Raw genomic sequence first — 20,274 nt, 5'->3', positions numbered from 1 at the left:
GCACGCAAAATAAATTTCATACATCACATAACGAACAATTTCAAAATAAAGAGTTACTTTTTATCCGCACTTACACAAATAATAACAAATACACGACAACACGTCGTACCTGACAGCAAAAGCACAGAGAAAGAGAGAGAGACGACACAACGAACATTTCATGATTAAAGGCAAAAAGTTGTTGTTTTTTTTGTGCCATGTATAAAAACATTGGAATATAAAAGGAAAAAGTTGAAAATTTTATATGTCAACACCATTAAAAGGCTAATAAGTACAAATAAGAGTTGCACGTGTCACAAAAGTGGCAGCTTTTGTACGTTTCCAATTCAATTTTTCCTCATTATTTAACGAAACACTACTTGAAATCAATCTGTGTTGTTGAGTTTTTCCTGTGAAGAATCATCATAGAACGTCACGAACTAAATACAGTAAAAACGCAAAACAAAAAACCGACCGTAATCCACTTTTGATTACATTATTTTTTTCATTACACGCGGATTCAAGTTCATTTCCAGCGAATTTTCTTTTATTATCTTGTAGGATTTTACTTTTTTTTCATTACCTGGCTGGCATGCAGCACGAAATGTGCTTAAATTAGTTAACGCATTAGTACTTGGATAAATATTTAGAGTGAAAGTTGAGGAGAATGAACAAAAGTTTTTTTTTACGACGAAAAGGAAGAAAAGATGAAGACGAACAATGATCAAATTAATATTTATTAAAAAAAAATAGCAGCAGAGCAGGATTCAAGTGGAAAGATGAGCTTCTCGTGCCCGCCTGTAATTTCACTCACTCATTATTTATGTAAGGACCGTCTATCCATGCGCACGATATCCAGACAGGTAGGTGCCAAATAAAGTCGAAAATCTTTTTTGATGATTATAAATTAGGATTCATTAATAAATGTAACAACACTCCGTTCCTCGATGCTGTTTGCGCTTATAAAATTTTATGGGAGAGGGAGTAAAAATTTACATTAAAATAAATTAAGAAACATTCCAAACATATAAACATAAAAGCATTGTGACAGATAATAATGAGCTCTAATCCTGACATGATGATGTCTTGTTCGTCGTTATTTTGATCCGCTTCGTCATCATTTGGAATAAATTAGCAAAATAATAATTTTATTTTAAATCACGTGGAATGAGAAATGTCTCGTCTTACGTAAAATATTCACAAGAAAAATCCATTTCATGATAATTTTTCTAAATTTAACAGCGAAAAAGTTTTTATTTCATTTCGTGATTTTAATCTTCATTATTTTAATATTAATTTATGACACACTAAAAACTTTAACAACTCTCTTCCTACTTTTTTCTACTAAAATAATTCACTTGATGCAAACATGTGGCAAGTGACATGAAGAATCTTGACTTGTTGCATCATTCACAATTTTTTTTCTTGGTGTGTCTCACTATTTTAAATTTTACAGCGAAATGATACTTTAATGTGTTTTCAATGTAAAATTATCATGTTCCCTTTTTGTCTAGGCAAGTTACATTTAAATGCTTGTTTGTCACATATTGTGCCACAGAGACATTCATCTAGTCAAAACAAATCAAAATTAAACGATTTCATGTTCACATTTTTTTTTTGCTTGTTTTTTGTTTGTGTTTTTGTGTGAAAGTTCATAAAAATTATTGAAAGGGAACATCTGGCGCGATGTTTTGTGGTAATTTTTTAGTTTTTCTCGGAAATAGTTGAATAAGTGTTTAACTGAGGTGTATTTGGTTACACTTTTTTTAATGATTTCTTTGATTGACTGAGACGTTATTGAGTTGTAATGAAGACAAATTACTTGAATTTGGTAGAGATTTTTTTGTAGATTTTTAAAATCTTTGTTGGAGGTTTATCCAATTTTTTTTTTATGTAAATAAATAAAACATTTACATAAAAAGTTAAAATAAATTATTTTTTTAAATTTTAAAATTTAATTAATAAAAATTATTTTTAAATTCTTAAAAAAAAATTAATTTAAAATATATTTTATTAATTAAATTTATTAATTTTTGAAAAAAAAATATATTTTTTGAAATTGAAACAAAAATTAAAAAAATTCAGTAAAACAATTAATTCTGCCGCTTCAATAAATTTAGAAAAAATATTTTTATTAAATTAAATTTATTTAATTTTATTAAATTATTTTAAAATTTAAAAAATTAATTTAAAATTAAAATAAATAATTTTAAATTAAAAAAATTTTTAAATTATTTTTAAGTTTTTTCTTTTAAAAATAAATTTTAAAAAACTTTTAAATACCTACATAAAAATATTTTTAAATAAAAATATGAAATAAATTTTTATTTTTAAACTAATTAATTTTTATTTAATTTATTCAAATAAATTATTTATAAATTTTTTTTGGGCCAAAAAAAAAGTTTTTTTTAACTTGAAAATTAAAAAAAAATATTTTAACTAAATTTATGAGGCAGTCAATAATCCGCATTTGTTCAGTAGTCAACAACTTGATGAAAGCGCAATAATCCGCGCGCATAAAAACAAACAAAGTTGTTATATTTTCTGAAAGAGCAACGTAAATATTGCTCATTTTTCGACTCACTGCTCGACATATTGCACAAAAAACGCACATAAATTTCATTTGAACATATAGTATTGACTCCGTGACTTTGAAAAACAAAACGGATGAACATGATGAATTGAAATGCATTTTCTCATCTCGCATTTCGCTACGACGAGCAACCAGCAACGTCAACGTCGACGATGAATTGATGAAGAGCATCAACAACAATATAAATGATGTGGTATTATCCGAGCATTTATTTACGGGATGAGAAACATTTTCAATTCAATGCAACGTTAAATGTTTGCACTTCAGATAAGAATCATTCAAACAATTTGTTTATCTCTCAATATAATATTATAATGTAGACGAGTCACTCAGTCAGTCAAGGCGCAACCAAAATAATGCTAAATAATATAATAAATAATACATTTTGCGAGAAAATACAACGACAAAATGAATATTTAACTGGATCGAGGGTCCTCTTCAGTGCAACTTGAGTGCGAATGATGCGGAAAATGCAACTATTAAATATTTAAAGTAGTAAATCGACATTTATATTTCAAGTGATGGCACTTCTCTCGTCATTTATTGACGGAAGAAACTCCTTTTTTGCATTAAAATCGCGCATTTCGAGCAATTTACGGTGCGAAACTCGTCAATTAGGATAATTTTGGTCGACTAATGGCAGGAAATATTTTTAAATGCATTTTCTAAAAATAAATTTTAATTGTTTTAACGAACAAAAACAACAAATTTGCAGCTAAAATGCGGTTTCCGATAATTCTTGCTAATTATTATTATTAGGCATGCAGGTTTGTGTTAAAAAATTAAATTATTTTTTTTGTATTTTTTGCGTGTCTGCCTCTAAAACTAATAATATGACGCAATTAAATTGTTGCTAATGGGAAATCTGATGACTGTTAGTGGTAACGATGGCGTAGACTGATTTAATTTAGATTTTTTTTTCATGTTTTTTGATCAATAAAAAATTTTATATGAAATGTGCGACCTAAAAAAATAAAAAAAAAATTATTAAAACCTTCGAATTTTTTTAGTTAAAATAAACCAACCTTTTTTGACATATCTAAATTTTACAATGCCAGAATTCAATTTTTTTTTCTAAAAGTGCAACTAACAGAATTTTCTATTAAAATGTAACTAATTGTGATGGATGATACTAACATTCAATCAATTTTCTATTTTTAGCTCTACATCGACGTGAATTGCACCGAAATGCTTGTTACTGCAATTTATTGATCAACAGGCAGATTTTGTAAACTAAATTGGTTGTCTGTGAAAAAAAATTTAAAAAAAAAGTAAAATTTTATTAAAAAAATAAGAAAAAATATCAAACCATGGTAAATCTCTCCAATCCCGAAAATCCAAAAGGACCAACTCTCAAAGTTTTTTGCTTGTGACCCAACATCAAAATGTTGACCAAGTCCTTACGATCGCCCGGCTTCAGCAAATACCACTGTGACGTGTAAAGCGATTGACTGACATTCTCGAAACTCATCTTCAACAAGTCACAAACGTACGAAACGAAAAAATACACACTCGAAAGTGTCAATAGCAACGGAGCAAAAAGCATCGCTCGCAACGGTGCCATCAGCAAAAGCATGTAAAACGAGCAAAAAGAGAGCACAAAATAATATTCCCAAAAGAGAACATTCGGACTGAACATCGTGCTGACCTTGTCCATGAGACTACGAAGAAAAGACAAAATTTATCAAAAAAAATTCGAGAAAATTTGAGTTTTCTTACCAAATTATGTTGGAATGGTATTTCACGATCATTTGACGTAATTCCTCGTGATGACTCGTAATTTTCTGATTTAAATGCGGTTCTTCGGTAATTTTTTCAAGAGTTTCAAATGATAAATTTCCATTTTTCTGAGATGCGGAAATACTTTTTTCAGCTCCGACCTCCGCGCAAAGTCTCGAAATAATCCGCAGTTCGGTCAAAAAATTGATGACGATGACGAAAAAGATGAAAACAATTGTGTACGAGACGAGACTCCAATAACAAAGTCCAATAGCTTGAATGAAAAAATTAACGAAAAAATTGGTTTGAGGGTCGGGTACGAAATGAACGTCAATCGGATAGGCAAGTTGTATTTTTGGCTTCAGTAGATCCAGAAATGGTGATGCTGCGACGACTAATTGCGCGGTTAAAAAATATCTGAAAAAAAAATTATTAATTTAAAAAAAATTAAATAATAAAATAAAAATAAATAAAAAAAATAATAAAATTAAAAAAAATTAAGGCCGCTCCAAATGAAAATCAAAAATAAAGTCCGATGCCCCATTTAAAAAGTCAAAAATCCAATGGGGCAAAATAAAAAAAAGTTAAAAATTTCATCAAAAAAATAATTTTCAAGAAAAAAAAATTTATAAAAATTTTTCAAATTTTAATTTTTGTATTAAAAATCAATAAAAAAATTTTTTTTTCAAACAGTTAAAAATTTTTAATTTAAAATGATCTAAAATCAATTTTTAAATTGAAAATTTCAAAGAAGATTATTAAAAAACAACAAAAATGTTGATCAACGATCAAAAATTTTGTCATTTTGTATGAAAATAAGAATTTCAATTTTTTTTTATTTTGCCCCCCCCCCCATTTTATTTTCAAAAAATTTGGACTTTATTTTTGATTTTCATTTGGAGCGGCCTAAAATAAAAAAAAATAATTAAAAAAAAAAAATAAAAAAATTCAAAATAAAAATTAAAAAAAAATCCTTACCTGCAAAATTTTTTCAACAACTTAAACCCTTTTTCATATTCTTGTTTTGCGTATTTTTCAGCTAAAATTTCCTTTCGAACCACATGCAACTTTTGAATTTCAACAAAAACTTCAGCAATATCTTCCTTATCATTCCAAAAGAGAACCAACTGAATCGAGACAACGCCAAATGCAAAAATTCCGGCTACCGTGATGATTTTATCACCAATATCCATGTTGGTCCATCCAATCATACTTCCATAGGTCAACGAGAACAGAACAGTTCCAAAAATTGTTGAAGTAATTAAACGAAGAATTTTATACGGAAAATGCTCAATTTTGATAAAAATATCAAAACCGGTAATAAGTACGGGAAATCTCACAAATTTTATTACTTTTTCCATGATGGTTGACTTTCAAATGTCACCTTTAATGAGAAAAAACCAACATTTATAAGAAAAAAAATTATGAGAAAAATTCACATCGCATTTTCGTGGAAAATTTTTTAACTCTTTCACGGAGAGGAGGATATAATTCCTTAAAAAAATTGAAATGACATCATTTTTTATTAAAAAGTAGGTAAATTAACAATTTTTTCTGTTAATTACAAGTTTTATTTTTTTCCTGAAACTATGTAGGTACCTATTTCTTAGAATTTACTTATTTAACCCTTTGATGATTTTTGTACTAAAATTCCTTCATGTTAGGATTTTAAAATATTTTCTAGTAAGTTTTATAAAATTTTTTAAATAATTCAATTTTTTCTTATAATCTTTGTTATTTTTAGGTGAATTTCTTCAAAAAGCTCAAAATTTTTTGTCTAAAGTTCATTTAATTTCGCAAAGAATCGCAATTACGGGTTAAGTGACCTTAAAATGTGACATGAAAAGTCCTCGTACCCATGCTGTTAGTTCCCGATATTAAATTTATAATGAAATAATTATACAGAAGTAGCATAAAAACACCTTATCTGCCTCTTTCCACTCCTGCAAGACGTCCCACACACATCAAGCCGAGGCCAAATCACAATCAACACACCACAAATCATAGTTTGTTGAGCAAACAAACAAAAAATAAAAGGTAATCTTCCTGTCGCGACACTCCACGTCATATTCCGTCTTATCGCCATCCTCCGAACGACACACAGACGAAAACTTTCTGCAAGGCAAACATGTGAGAAAGTCATTATTTTGCATTTTCCATTGTTTTCGGAGAGACTCGGAGTTATTGTTGATGACGAAAATAAAAAAAAAAGTTTTTTTTTCATGGAGAAGACAACAGGCAGAGATAAGGCACATCATCGCCGCATAAAATAATGAGAACAGACAATGGATGTGTATTTTTAAGACGAAAACGGGTAAACATTTGTGTCTGACGTGTGTTGTTGTCGTCGTGAATTTGATGACAATAGTGAAAAATTTTGCCGATAAACAAAGGATGATCCGCAGACGACACTAGATAAGCATGAATTGAACTTGAAATCGTTTTTCTTGCAGATAAATCAAAATTTATTTCTCTCTAATGACGACATCCGAGTTGTCCTTGATCCAATCGAGATAGGAAGTGAGTCGCGTGTACACCGCAGGCCATCCCCAATTGCATCCCATGCTGAATTGATAAGCAAAAATGCCGATTTGTGTTGGATAATTGTCTTCATCGATGACGTACAATGCGCCTCCTTCGTCGCCAGTGCAGGGCGTTCCGTTGCCCGATTCTGTGCAAACATTCGAGTCCGTGATGTAAGCTGGATACTTCTTCAAGCAACCAAAATTCGTCATAACGGTTTCATTTACGGCATGTAACTTCTCAACAGGTACCGAAGCCTTTCCCTTGCCTCCCTTACCCCATCCAAAAGCTGTCGCAGTCATTCCGGAGAACTTTTCCTTCTTCTGAGCTTTCGACGGTAAACGAGCAAGTCCAACGACGTCAGATAAATTGGCTGAAACGCTCAACTGAAGCAAAGCAATGTCATTTTTCTCACCACTGGCATCAAAAAATGGATGAATTATGATATTACTGACGGAGATTGTTTGATTGGCACGATTTACGTCACTTGCACCCAAGAGAACGGAAGCTGATGGTATGCTAAAAGTCAAAAATTTTATTAAAATCTTAATTTTTTATGAAATTTCATTGAATTTAACTCACTTTGTCACACATTTCGCAGATGTCAAGACATAATTCCGTGATACGAGGGATCCGCCACACCATCCGGGGTTCTGAGGACGATGGATCATGATACCAGCGGCAAAGGGAATGTCTTTGGGACCCATTGCTTGTCCATCCATGATGTACGGAACGATTTTAGCATCTGCAAAAGCAGCTAGAACAAGCAAAATTACGATTTTTGGTAAGTATTTCATGATTTTTGGTTTATTTGACTCTCGTGTTGAACCGAAAAACGAAAAGAAACGCAATAAAAATCAGTGCGGAGGCTTTTAAAGGTTCGATAAGGCATGAGATAAGATGATAAATGATAGAAATCGGACCAGAAATACGGAAAACCCGCCTTCAAGCTTATCTGTAGTGATAAAACTCATCAATTTTTGAGCAAATCCGGTTTGTATTTGGGGATGTCGATGTTTCGAGAAATTTTTTCAAAGGTGGTTTGAAAAGTTTTGTTTTGCACTCACACGCTTTGTAGATTATCTTCTATTATCGCATCATGATTTTTTAATTTCTTATCAAAATCCATTCAATCAAATCCTATTTATAAATGAAAACAATCAAATTTGGGTTTCAGTTGAAATTTTTCGTTCGTGACTTTAGCAAAAAATGAAAAATTTGCTAATTTTTGTCATTTTCGGGCTAATTTGTTCCGTTTCTGCGGTATTTTCTCCTTATATCATCGATGGAGAAGGTGTTGGACCAACGGATATTCCTTTTGCAGTAGGAATTATGCTGCATCGACCTCAGAATCCTGGATTTTGCGGAGGAACTTTGGTCTCTCGTAATTATGTGTTGACTGCTGCTTCATGTTTGGTCAAGTAATGTCCTTCAAAATTGTTTAAAAATAAAAATTTAATATTTTTTTCATTTTTTTAGTGTTCCTCGTGCCTCAGTATTGCTCGGCGCAAGTAACATCAATAACGCAAGTGATATAATTGACGCTGCTGAGTTAATTCCTCATCCATTGTACGATTCCGGTGCCGATCGCAACGACATTGGCTTGATTAAACTCGTTCGTCCGGCAGATTTGTCGGATTTTGTGAAAGTTATCGATCTGCCGAAATGGTCACAACGCAAAAAGAGCTTCAGTGATGTTCCGGTTACGACTTTCGGATGGGGATCTCGGGGAAAACGCGGTGAAAAAGTTCCTGTTGAAACATTGCATGCTGTTAAGGAGACTGTCATCAAAAATTTGAGCTGCAAAACGAAATATCCCGCTTACATTACGAGCAGCAACATTTGCACGGGAAGTTCGGGAACACCATGTACCGGAGATGAAGGAGGCGCAATGTACATGATTGACGAAGGCAAACCAGTAGCGATTGGCGTTTTTAGTTATCAATTTTCCATGGGATGTACATGGGGATGGCCTCCAGTTTATGCGAGAATTACGTCGTATTTGGAGTGGATTCAAAGTAATTCGGATGTTGTTATCAGAGATTAAGAAAAAGTTAAGGGATGACTTAAGCTTAAAAATTAAGTCATATTAAGTCAAATAAAACCAAAAACAATTTTTTTTAATTTAGAAAAAATAATTTAAAAAATTAAAATTTAAACCAGAAAGTTGTTAAAAAGACAAAATTTTATTGACTTATTTTTAAACTTAAGCTTAAGTCGAGATTTTTTCTATTTTTGCTCAGGTTTAAGTCTCAATTTTTTTTTAATTTAAATTTAAGTCAAAAATTTTTTTTACTTTTTTTTTCGAAATAAAAACTAAAATCATTTATTTCGTACAAGGAGAGCTGCATGACTTAAACTTAAGATATAATTAAATGTGACTTAAGCGTTAACTTAAGCTTAAGTCAAGAGAATATTTTGACTTTATAGGTTCTTGACTTAAACTTAAGCTCAATTAGAGGTTGGATTTGGTTTTTTTTTTTAATTAAATATCGGAAAAAATTAAAATTTTTACAAAATTATGTCAATTAATTTCATTTAAGTCATACTTAAGTTTAATTTAAAATATTTGAATTTTAATTTAAGTTTTAATTTAAGTTTTGCATTCCTTTATTTTTTTTTAAATTTAAATCTACTGAAAATAAATTTAACGACATTGCACAATTTTAATGAAATTTTTTTCCTGAAAAGCGGAAGAAAAAAAATTCAAGCTACTGTTTGCCCTGATTAACGTTACCTCTCATAAATCTCATGAAAAAAATGCTAATAAATAAATAATGAAGCACAAAAGTCGGTCTTCGATGTACTTCCATAAAAAATTGATAAATAAAGGTAATGCAGATAATAAATCAATCATTTCTCTGAAACGAAAAAAAAACAGCAGCAGCAATCTTTTTCCACGATAAAAGGGAACGAAACAAAAAAATATGATCCAACAATAATTATTTATTGATAGAAAAAGTTTATTTTTTTTCCTCTGGATTATTCGCGTGCGTTCGTTGAAAATATTTTATAATACTTTACCGACTTTTTTCAACTTTATCTTTTATTTTGATTAACAACCTTTCGATAAACTCTCAACATTCGGATACAAATCTTCCCTGAATGCGCGCAAAAAATGTCAGTCGTTTAACAACAAATATCTCGACTCGACTCGAGACGAACGAGAAAAAAAATCGGAGGGGATGAGGTTAAAAGCTGATTTATTTGTTTGCGGTGAAACTCATCAATTTATAATCTTTTAGAATATTGAATACGTCGGTGAACACTTGCTTTTGCCGGATTTGTAAAGTAGCAAAGGAGAGACGAGATAGTGCGAGTGCATTAAAAAAATAAAAACCAAAAGGGAATCCGAGTCCCAGGACACACCAAAAAAATAATACAAATCACCCAAAATCGATCAACAAACCAAAAATTGTATAATAAACAAGAGGGGGAGTGTTCCTGCATGTGAACAAAGATGAAGCGAAGACGATGATGATGAAGAAAAATATGAACAAGCGTTAAAGTAATGATACATTTACTTAAGTTTATGAAGAGGGCCATAATGGGACATTTATTCAAGGAAATTTCAATGCCATTTTTTATGCGATAAGAAAAATTGGCGACGATTCAGAGGTGCGGTGAACACGATTCGTCAATGATTTGACTGACGGGAGACGAATTTTTTGCTTTTCTTTAATTTTTTTTCAAGAGACTTTGATTTTACTTTATTTTTTTTATATTTTGTAGTATATGATTAAAATATTTTAATTCTTAAGAAAATTTGTTTAATAAACTTTGAAACTAAAATTTAATGAGCAATTATTTTTTTTACTTAACATTTATTTTTTTTATATTTTTAGGTATATTTTTTTTTTTAATTTTTTTTAATTTAAAAAAATATTCATTTTTAAAAATGTATTTATTTATTTTTTAAAAGATTATTTAAGTATTTTTTTGTAGTTTTTCAATTCTTATAAGTTATCAGCAAAAATTTATTTATTTTTTTTTGTAAATTAGTTTGAATAGGTATTTAAAATTTGAAGCTAGAAATAAATTTTATTTATTACGATCACTCTAGTAAATTTCCATGCAGTTTATTGTCATATTTTTATTCAACTTGCATTAATTGTAAATACTACATACGCGCCATTAACACACTAATGTCCTAATTATAATTATCATTTTTTTTTTAAATATAAAAGCCCAAGCTTCGTCGTCGAAGCCAACAGTTGAAAAATGAATTCTTTAGTAATTGTACTTTCTTGCTTAATAATTGCAACATTTATTGTCAGAACTCCGGGACAAGGAATGTCTGGAATGCCAAATATTCCTGATATGATGAAATGTGCAGAAGACAAAATGTCTCAAGGAGGAGCTGGAATGCAAGATTGTATGAATCAAAATAAACCATCGCAACGCGCGCCAGCAAGAAAACAACAAATAACAGGAGTTTGTGCTGTTTAAAGTTAAAAGTCGAAAATAAAAATAAAATTTAATTTTCTTTTCTGAATATACGACTTTATTTTTAAATTTGCTGTTTAAAAAAATGTTTTAAATTTCAAGTGCATTCAATTCAATGATATCGATGCAAATTATAAGCGTGACTTTAAAAAAATCACATAATGAATAACAAAATGCTTGCTTATGATAAAAAAATTTTTTTTCAATACTTATTTTAATTTATTTGCAATTTTCAATTGAAATTTGATCCATTTCCATAAATTAGTTCAACAAAAGAAAAAAAGTGACATTCCAGAAAAAATTAAAAATTCACTATAAAAGCCTCATAGAATAAAGTCAAAGTTTACAGTTCAATCATGAATTCTTTGTTAATTGTACTTTCATGCATTTTATTAGCAACTCAAGTGCTTTCAAAGCCTTGCGCAGCTGAAAGAAATGGTCAAAAAAATCAAGATGACATGACTTTGATAATGCACGACATGATGCATTGTTTAGCTGACAAAATGTCTAACGGAGGTCAGGGCATGGAAGAATGCTATCAAAATGGTCAAGGCGGCGGAAATGGAGGAAGCGGATCTCAATCTGGATCAGGATCGGGATTTGGATCTGGGATCGGAAGTGGATCTGGATCAGGAAGTGGTTAAAAAAATTTTTATTGAAAAAATTAAAAATTAAAATTTTTCGAAAAAAAGTTTCCTCAAAGCTCAAATTTAGATATAATATAAAGAATATTTTAATTAAAAATTGTGTTTTGATGATTTTTATAAATTTTACTTAATTTTGTGGTTTCACAAATAAAAAAAAAATCAAACCACTTGCTGTTTTTAAAAATTAATTTTTTTATATTTTTGACTCTTTTTCGAAAAAATAAATCGAAATAAAATTGGTAAAAAAATTAAAAATAAAATTTTAAAAGTTAAATTTTAACTTTATTTAAAAAAATTCAAAAAAAGTCTTAAATAATTTTTTGGTTAAAAATTTAAATATTTAAAACGAAAATTTTTAAATTTTTTTTATTTTTAGCTTTAATTTTTTTATTTTTTTTCATGAAAACCCATTTTCAATTCGTCAAATTTGATGAAAAACGATATTTTTGGCAACACAGCCATTAATGGATACAAAAATAAAAGAATAAAAAATTCAAAATTTGTTTCGAATTTTTATATAAAAATTTTGTGAGGTAAATTCAAACCACTTGCTGTTTTTAATTAATTTTTTTTTATTTTTCACTTTTTTCATGGTACTCAAAAAAACATTTTAAATAAATTTGGTTTAAAAATAAAATTTCACTGTTCCAAAATTTTCTTTTCATCATTAACCGGATTTTGTTTCGCGTAGGCAAAAAATTTAAAATTTTTTTAAATTTTTCAAGATCGAGCTTTTTTATAATTTTTTTTTCCCATGAAAATTTTCAGACAAAAAATAATGTTTTTCCCCTGAATTTTAAAACGATATGTTCAAGACAGCCTTGAGTTTCCGGAACAATTTTGAAGCTTTTACAATGAAAATAAAATTTGCAAATTCATTTTCTATGTACTCAAAACGAATTTCAAGTCAAATTTTAAAAAAAGAACTTTTTCTCCAAAATCAATTTTTTCTCCTTGATGATTTTTTGAGCTTCGAATAATTTCAATCAAATTTTAATTATGTTAAATGGCTCAGAAACAAAACTGGAACACTTTTGAAATTTTAGATACCAAATTATGAAACGAGGTCAAAATGTTCATAAAAAACGGTAAAACATTCACTTTACAAGACTCCTCTGAACATTTCTAAAAATGAGTTTTTGTTTTTAGCCGATTTTCAAACATGTTGGTCCGTAACATAATTAATTAAATTAATTAATTATTAATAAAATTAAATTAATGTTTTTGGTTATAAAATTGTAATATTTCTTTAAAATTTAATTTTTTTTTGTCTTTTTCATTTAACCATTTTTAAAGACATTATTTTTTTTCATGAAAACCCAGACAAATGTCAAATAATGCGTCATCGTCTTAAACGTGAATGAAAAACGATATGTTCAACACAGCCTTGAGTGTTCCGGACAGACAATTTTGACTTTTACAATGAAAAAAAAAAACAAAAAATGTGAAATTCGATAAAATTCTATGTACTCAAACAGAATTTCAAGTCAAACGTTAAAAAAAGAACATTTTCTACGAAAAGTCTTTTTTATTCTCCTTGCAGCCAGCTAACAGAATAATAAATGTATGAAAAAAACAGACACAAATGGAAGTGAAATTCGATACAAATTGAACGACACATAAAAAAATGTTATAAAAAACGGTAAAACATTCAATTGAATACTCCTCTCCTTTGTACAAGTTGCGTTTTTGTTGTTTTTTTTTCATGTGTCGTAACATAATGATAAAATGTAAATAAAAGACACGCATTACACTTGTTCTTTGTGTATTTACAAAACCTTCCTCTCTACTTCGTCTCGTTCTATCATCAACGCTGATGATGATCTGCAATCCGAAATGCAGAAATGAAGGGGGCGTCATATATTAGTCCTTCTCCTGTTACACTCGTGAAACGAGAGAAAAAAAAACAACAACAACAAAATAAATTACACACAACGATGTGCGTTTTAAAAAAGATTTACTTACTCACTTTTTAACAAGAAAATTCATTGTATTGTAATAAAGAGCTTATCTTTCGAAAGTGTGTGCGTTGTAATATGATGACGGGAAATATTTTCACGGCGGAGTCTTCTTGTGAGATATTTTGTACATTTTTTTTTTGTGCCGAGCGACGTACATATTTCTATTAAATATGTAAGACGTGCGTGGAAGTTTGGTTATTATAAAATATTTTATGAAAATTTTCGTGTATGAGATGAAAAGGAGTGGAAAAAGGCAGGAAATTGAAAGTCATTTATGAGAGCACTTGAAAAACCTGCATGAAATGCGTATCAAAAAGTTTGTGTTGACGTTGAAGATGGGAAAGAGAGACGAGCGGAAACTGTGTTTGAGTTATATTTGGAAAATTTTCGTGATTTGTTGGGAATTGGGTATTAAGGTTAAATACATTTTGTACATTTTTTTTGCTTTAAAAATTAAAAATTAAAATTAAAATTAAAATTAAAAAAAATTAAAATTTTTAAAATTAAAATTAAAATTAAAATTAAAATTAAAATTAAAATTAAAATTAAAATTAAAATTAAAATTAAAATTAAAATTAAAATTAAAATTAAAATTAAAATTAAAATTAAAATTAAAATTAAAATTAAAATTAAAATTAAAATTAAAATTAAAATTAAAATTAAAATTAAAATTAAAATTAAAATTAAAATTAAAATTAAAATTAAAATTAAAATTAAAATTAAAATTAAAATTAAAATTAAAATTAAAATTAAAATTAAAATTAAAATTAAAATTAAAATTAAAATTAAAATTAAAATTAAAATTAAAATTAAAATTAAAATTAAAATTAAAATTAAAATTAAAATTAAAATTAAAATTAAAATTAAAAAAAAAAAAAAATAAGAATTTATATATTTTTTTTGATCAAAAAATCATCAGAATACCATAATTCTTGATTTGCAAAGCCCTCATCTCGTCTAAAAAATCCTCTTTCAATTATGTCATCAACTGTCGTGTGCTTAGTCAATTACATCAGATGCATCTCTTCATTTCGACTGGATTAAACGGTCGTTCACTTCACTTTCTCCCTTTCTTCGTGTCCATTCCTTACTGAATTCTGCTTTATTTTGCCAACGTGTGACACGACAAGACGAAAAACTAAAAGATAATCCGAAAATATCTTGATTGATACTTTAATTTCTTCCCTTTTTCGTCCTGTCTGTCGGTCGCCTTGTCATTGCCGTATGTTCCTCGACACTTTCCGGGAATATTTTTTCATTTCCTCTGCATTTCTTTTTTTTTGTGAACGAAAGTAAATCTTTATTCAATTTCCCGCCGATTAGACAATCGTTTTGTTTGTCTCTAAATACTTTTTGATATAAATTCCTCGTGTTGTAGGGGGAAATTCGGGATGACGATAATCTGACGGACATACAAGAGTATTAAAAGAGCTTCTTTCTTCATAAAAAGCAGCATTTTACACAAGGGAACGTCCGATTTATGCGGAAATTTGTTTGTTGTGACAGGAATGTGTGTCATGTGTCAAGTAGGTGATGGTGGTTTATGAGCAGCAAGCGCCCGGGAATCGCAGCGAGAATAAAGAAAACATATTTTGCGCCGTTTGCAACGTAAAACAATATGAAAAATGTTCAAAAATAAGCCTTGTCTCGCTATTTTATTACATTTTCTTGACATTTTTCTTGCGGTGCATGGAAAAAAAACTAATGCACACATTACATTTACGAGCAAGGCATAAGCAAATGACATTTTTTGCTCGAATTTTCTCTTTTCTCTGTGCCACGTGACAATAAAATACAAAAGAAAATGCTTTAAAAGAAGTCATCTCTATTATTATCATCATTATTATTGTTGTAAAACGCAAAAATAAGTGAGAAAAAATTCTTAAAAGACAATAAAAGGGATCAGAAAAACGAGAGAGCCAGATGGGACCTCCTCATTGTATTCGCGGCATGTAACAATGGCACAACGAACCTCATTAAATAACACAAAATTACCTTTTTTCTCTCTCTTTCTCTAAAATTTGTATTTTTTTTCATTAAAAATTCACGACTTTAGCGAAATTTGGGCACCAAAGTGCCGGGCGTAGGTTTTCCACTTCTTCCGGGTCCCGCAACTTGAAAGCGTATCTCTTCAATTGGAATCCCGTGTTGGATCATTTTCGATTCAAATGTTGCCAATAAGTCGTCATACGCTTTTGACATGCGGGCAACTTCGTATCGCAAGTCTTCGATCTTCTCGTTTTTCTGTGCCAGGAGTTTTTCGATGCGCAAACTCAACGTTTGTGGTTCCATTCCTGCGAGAGTAAGAACTTCGCCTAAAATTGCTTCACGTTGTTCGGTTTCTTTTTGCAGAACTTCTAGTTTTCGTTCGAGCAAGGCGTTGCGGAGACCTAAAAAATAATTTTTCAGTTGAAATTTTATAATTTTTTAAAAGAAAATAAGAAATTTGCCTGTTTTTTGTTGTAATTCCAACGCAGCTTCCTCAAAACGGGATTTTAACTGGTCACGCTCCTCAGTTAGCTTCTCGCAATGCATTTTTAAGGCTTCTGTCTCCCATTTGAAGGCGTCAAAATTTTTCTGGAGCTTCTCGTAACGGGATTTCATGCGGCTGAGGGATGTTTTGTCACGATCGTGATGCTCTTGACGTTTCCTAAAAGCAATAAAAATGTCTTAAAATTAAATTTTCACTTAAAAAAAATTCTTACTTTAGTTCGTGAAGTTCAGTTTGAGCCTCTTTCAACGGTTGTGAGAGTTTTTTGTTCTGATACATGATTTCTTGCACTTTTTTATCGCTCCGCTCCGACTGTTTTCGCAATTCGTCCATTTGATCCTTCATCGTACTAATCAATTGCAAGTTATTAGTCGTGATATCGTTGTAATATTGCTTAATTTCGCCGAAGGAATGCTCATGTTCCTTTATTAACTTTGAAATTTGGGCATTTTTTCGTTCCTCCACTTCCGACATCTCCATGCGATGCCGAATTTCCGACTCTTCCATGTACTTTTGCAGGCGTTGCTCGTGAATTTTCGTCATTTCTTGCGCCTCATTCAGAAATTTCTCGCGTTCTCGACTCATCTGCTCGCTATGTTCCATTTTTAATTTTTGCATCTCGAGTTCGATGCATTCTTCCTTTTCCCGCAGTTGTCTTCGAAATTCCCTCTTATCACCGAGCAACTCGCGTTCCTGCAACGTGTGATCTTCTTGCGCCATTTTCAGTTGAGTCATCATTTCAGCACGCATCTCCCCGATTTTCGTCTGATTCTCGTATTGCAAGTGCTTCATTTGTTGCATGACATTTTTCGTCTCGATATCGGCGCGTTCTTGAGCCTCCTCGACTTCGCGTTCCTTGTTGCGAATTGTCGTGCGAGCCTCATCGAGTTGATTTCGCGTGATTTCCCAAAAAGTACGGAGTTTATCGCGTTCCAACTGGAAAAAATTCCGTTCCTCACGTTCGCGCTCCATTTCGTTGCGAAGTCGCATCGCGAAGGCTTCGAGTTGCTCCCGGGACATTGAAGTTGTGTCGACGCCATCGATGACGGCTGAAATTTTTTATTAAAAAATATTAAGATTTTGACCTAAAATAGATGGATTTGGGACACTTACAACTTCCTTTTGCCTTTTTTGGACCCTGAAATAAGAAAAACCATGAAAAATCTTAAAATATTTGTAAAAAATTATTTTTACCATTTTTTTGCCTTGTAGTTCAGTGACCAAAATAAAGTTCAAACACTTCTAAACCCAACAAAAGTTTAGACACAAATAATTTTCGGTTGTCTTATCAATAAATCCGCACGGTAAACAAAATTCTGGTCACTTAGGAATACAAACAACGCCTGTTGAATGTCACGTTGCCAAGTAACTATCAAGCCGGTACCTTTTTTTCCTGAAAAAATAAACAAATGAAGCAACAAGTCTAAAAAATCTCTTTTTTTCAATTATTGAAAATTCGAGAAATCCGAGAAAGACGTTATCTTGACATCAAATAAATCTCAAATGAAACACACGAAAAAATAATTGAGCTGCAGAACACAATTTATGCATTAATGAGGATAATAATTAAAACGACACGACATATTTGTCCATTTAATGTCAAACACACACACACATCACGTCGTCTCGTGTACGTGTCTCCCTTTGGAGATTTAAATCATGTTAATAAATTTGTCGAGGGGGGTTGATGCCACTCTAATGTTAATGACAAAATATTGTAATTTCGTTTGTTTCGGAGAAATAATTATCGTTTAAAGAAAACAAAAAAGGCGTAGACCTTGAAAAAATATGCATTTCGTGACTTCCGAGCCTTTTTTGCCACAATTGACGGTGTGGTCTTGTCGTTAACTTCACTTTTATCACTCGGAGGAGCGACAGTCTTCAATATTTTAATGGGAATAAATATCAAATTCCCTGTGTTTGTGTCTCTCGTTCTCTGTAGTTAATGGTGAATGGAAGGAAAATGATATGCGGTAGAGAAACGGAATAAAATAATGACGAGACCATTATTTAAATGCGTTGCATATGAATGCGAGATTGATATTGTGTCTTGATAATGCATCTACCGAGATGAAATGGATTTGTGTATGAAACGAGTTGTGGTTGGGGAAGTAAAAGGTATATAAAAGAGATGAAGAGGCTGTTAGAAATTGTTGCTTGGTTATGAGGTGAGTTCAATAAATGTCATTTTTGATTATTTTAAAGCCTGTGGAAGTATTTGAAAGTTGTTAAGAACGTTGTTTTTACGATTTTTTCGAATTTTTTAAGATTTTTAAGGATTAAATGTGCAATATTTTTAGAAATTAATTATAGGTCAAACACTTAAAAATTTTTTACTCATTTCAAAATTTTTTGGCTAATTTCATAAGAGCTAATTTTCATGTGAAATGTAAGAAGTAAATTTCTTTAAATTTTTGTCTTTTTAAAATTTAAAAATTTTGTGCAAAATTCAAACTATGAATTTTTCAATTTTCCATTTGCCACAAAGTCATTTTTTATTGACCCAAAAAAGTGCCGAATGGAAAGGTTTATTTGCCACAAATGCTATATCTATTTGCCACAATTGCATTCTGTATGTGCCACCTTCAATATTTTTCAATAGATTTTGAATTATTTTTATTTGCCAAAAGCAAATTTAATTTTTGTTAAATAAACTGCTCTTTTTGAAAGGCCGCTAAATTTTTTTTTGATTTTTCAATTTTTTTTTCAAAAGCCGAAAATCCAATTCGAAAATTTTTGAAAAAAAAAAAAAAAAAAAATTAAAAGCCTTTGCTTAAGTAAAAGTCAAAATTAAGTTTAGCCAGTTAAACTCATTTAATTTTACTTAAGTGAAATTTTTAAGTCAATTTTCTTCTCTAATTTTTTTTTCGAAAATCATTAAATTTATTTTTAAAATTTTTTAAAAGATTTTTTTATGAATTTTTTTTTAAATGTTAGTTGAATTGCTCTGAAAACAATTTTAAATAAGAAGTTCTCAATGTAAAAACAACTAAGATATTGATTAATGACAAAAAACTGTTTAAATTGTGTCATTTTGTATTTATTAAAAAGTATTTCAAAAATTTTTTTTGTTGCAAAAAATTAAAAATTAAATCAGTAAGAATTAAAAGCTTAATTTTTTCAAAAATTTAATTCATAAAAAATTGTTTGAAATTGAAAAAAAGTGATTTTCGTAAATATAAAGTCCTTTAAGTCAACTTAAGTTTGGCTTTAAGTTTTAAGCAAAACATTTTAAATTTTTTTTGAGTAAAAGTATTTTCGACCGTGGTTTTGATGGTTAAATATGACAAAAATCATAAATTATTTTTTTAAGTTTTTAAGTAATTTTTCGTATGTTTTGATGGTTAAAATACTGAAACGACAATTATGAAAAAATAGAAGCATTTGAATCATTTTTTTAAATATAAAATTTGATTTAAATTAATAATTTTTCAAAAATTTGGTTCTTTTTGACAAAAATTTATCTGACTCGTTTTTCATTTTGATGAAACAGTTTGAGATCAAATCATGAGCTTTTCATACCGAACTTTTCATAAGTATAAAATATTAAGTAAAAGTCAAAATTTTAGTATAATTTCACAATCTAAGTAAAAAATTATAACAATTCTCTACTTTGAAAATTATTTTCAAAATATTCGTCAAAAAGGTGAAATTTTGAAGATCACTGAATTTTTTCGACATAAAATTTCCCTCAATATTAAAAAAAATTTCAAAAACGAATTTCATTTAGTTCCAAAACTATCATTTAGCCGTAAAATCGAATGAATAAATAATAGAAAACAAGGTGAAGAGTGCATCAAATATCCATAACATAGTCTCGGCAAGAGATTTGTTTCCACAATATTCCCCATAGCATTTGTTATTACTCTAATATTCATAGAGGAGCAACAAAGTAACGGAACAATAAGAAATTTT

The 20,274-nt window shown here is 29.7% G+C and overlaps 3 protein-coding genes across 3 annotated transcripts; 1 reads left to right on the top strand and 2 right to left on the bottom strand.

The window, feature by feature from the left end:
• Positions 1–6,756: 6,756 nt before the first annotated feature.
• On the bottom strand, positions 6,757–7,611 carry LOC134828637 (collagenase-like). The gene is made up of 2 exons (XM_063841619.1): positions 7,397–7,611; positions 6,757–7,333 (listed from the first exon to the last, which is right to left on the bottom strand). The coding sequence occupies exons 1-2, from the start codon at positions 7,609–7,611 to the stop codon at positions 6,757–6,759; spliced, it is 792 nt and encodes a 263-aa protein (XP_063697689.1).
• Positions 7,612–8,023: 412 nt separating this feature from the next.
• On the top strand, positions 8,024–8,861 carry LOC134828636 (chymotrypsin-2-like). Its single transcript, XM_063841618.1, has 2 exons — positions 8,024–8,235; positions 8,294–8,861. Exons 1-2 carry the CDS (start codon positions 8,024–8,026, stop codon positions 8,859–8,861), a joined length of 780 nt encoding a protein of 259 aa, XP_063697688.1.
• A 7,059-nt stretch (positions 8,862–15,920) lies between these two features.
• LOC134828634 (dynein regulatory complex subunit 4) lies at positions 15,921–17,394 on the bottom strand. Its single transcript, XM_063841617.1, has 3 exons — positions 16,574–17,394; positions 16,319–16,518; positions 15,921–16,258 (listed from the first exon to the last, which is right to left on the bottom strand). Exons 1-3 carry the CDS (start codon positions 17,377–17,379, stop codon positions 15,921–15,923), a joined length of 1,344 nt encoding a protein of 447 aa, XP_063697687.1. The 5' UTR covers positions 17,380–17,394.
• Positions 17,395–20,274: the final 2,880 nt, after the last annotated feature.

Source organism: Culicoides brevitarsis, chromosome 2, assembly GCF_036172545.1.
Source record: "Culicoides brevitarsis isolate CSIRO-B50_1 chromosome 2, AGI_CSIRO_Cbre_v1, whole genome shotgun sequence".
In the NCBI taxonomy this organism is placed as follows: domain Eukaryota; kingdom Metazoa; phylum Arthropoda; class Insecta; order Diptera; family Ceratopogonidae; genus Culicoides; species Culicoides brevitarsis.
This window is presented reverse-complemented; position numbering and strand designations above follow the sequence as displayed.

Bases quoted from the DNA above. Each gene is read 5' to 3' on its own strand.
- LOC134828637 (XM_063841619.1), bottom strand. From the start codon at position 7,611: ATGAAATACTTACCAAAAATCGTAATTTTGCTTGTTCTAGCTGCTTTT. The intron at 7,334-7,396 runs GTGAGTTAAATT...TTTGACTTTTAG, and splicing joins TCTGCGAAATGTGTGACAAA to CATACCATCAGCTTCCGTTC.
- LOC134828636 (XM_063841618.1), top strand. From the start codon at position 8,024: ATGAAAAATTTGCTAATTTTTGTCATTTTCGGGCTAATTTGTTCCGTT. The intron at 8,236-8,293 runs GTAATGTCCTTC...TCATTTTTTTAG, and splicing joins GCTGCTTCATGTTTGGTCAA to TGTTCCTCGTGCCTCAGTAT.
- LOC134828634 (XM_063841617.1), bottom strand. From the start codon at position 17,379: ATGTCCCGGGAGCAACTCGAAGCCTTCGCGATGCGACTTCGCAACGAA. The intron at 16,519-16,573 runs GTAAGAATTTTT...TATTGCTTTTAG, and splicing joins ACTGAACTTCACGAACTAAA to GAAACGTCAAGAGCATCACG. The intron at 16,259-16,318 runs GCAAATTTCTTA...ATTATTTTTTAG, and splicing joins GGAATTACAACAAAAAACAG to GTCTCCGCAACGCCTTGCTC.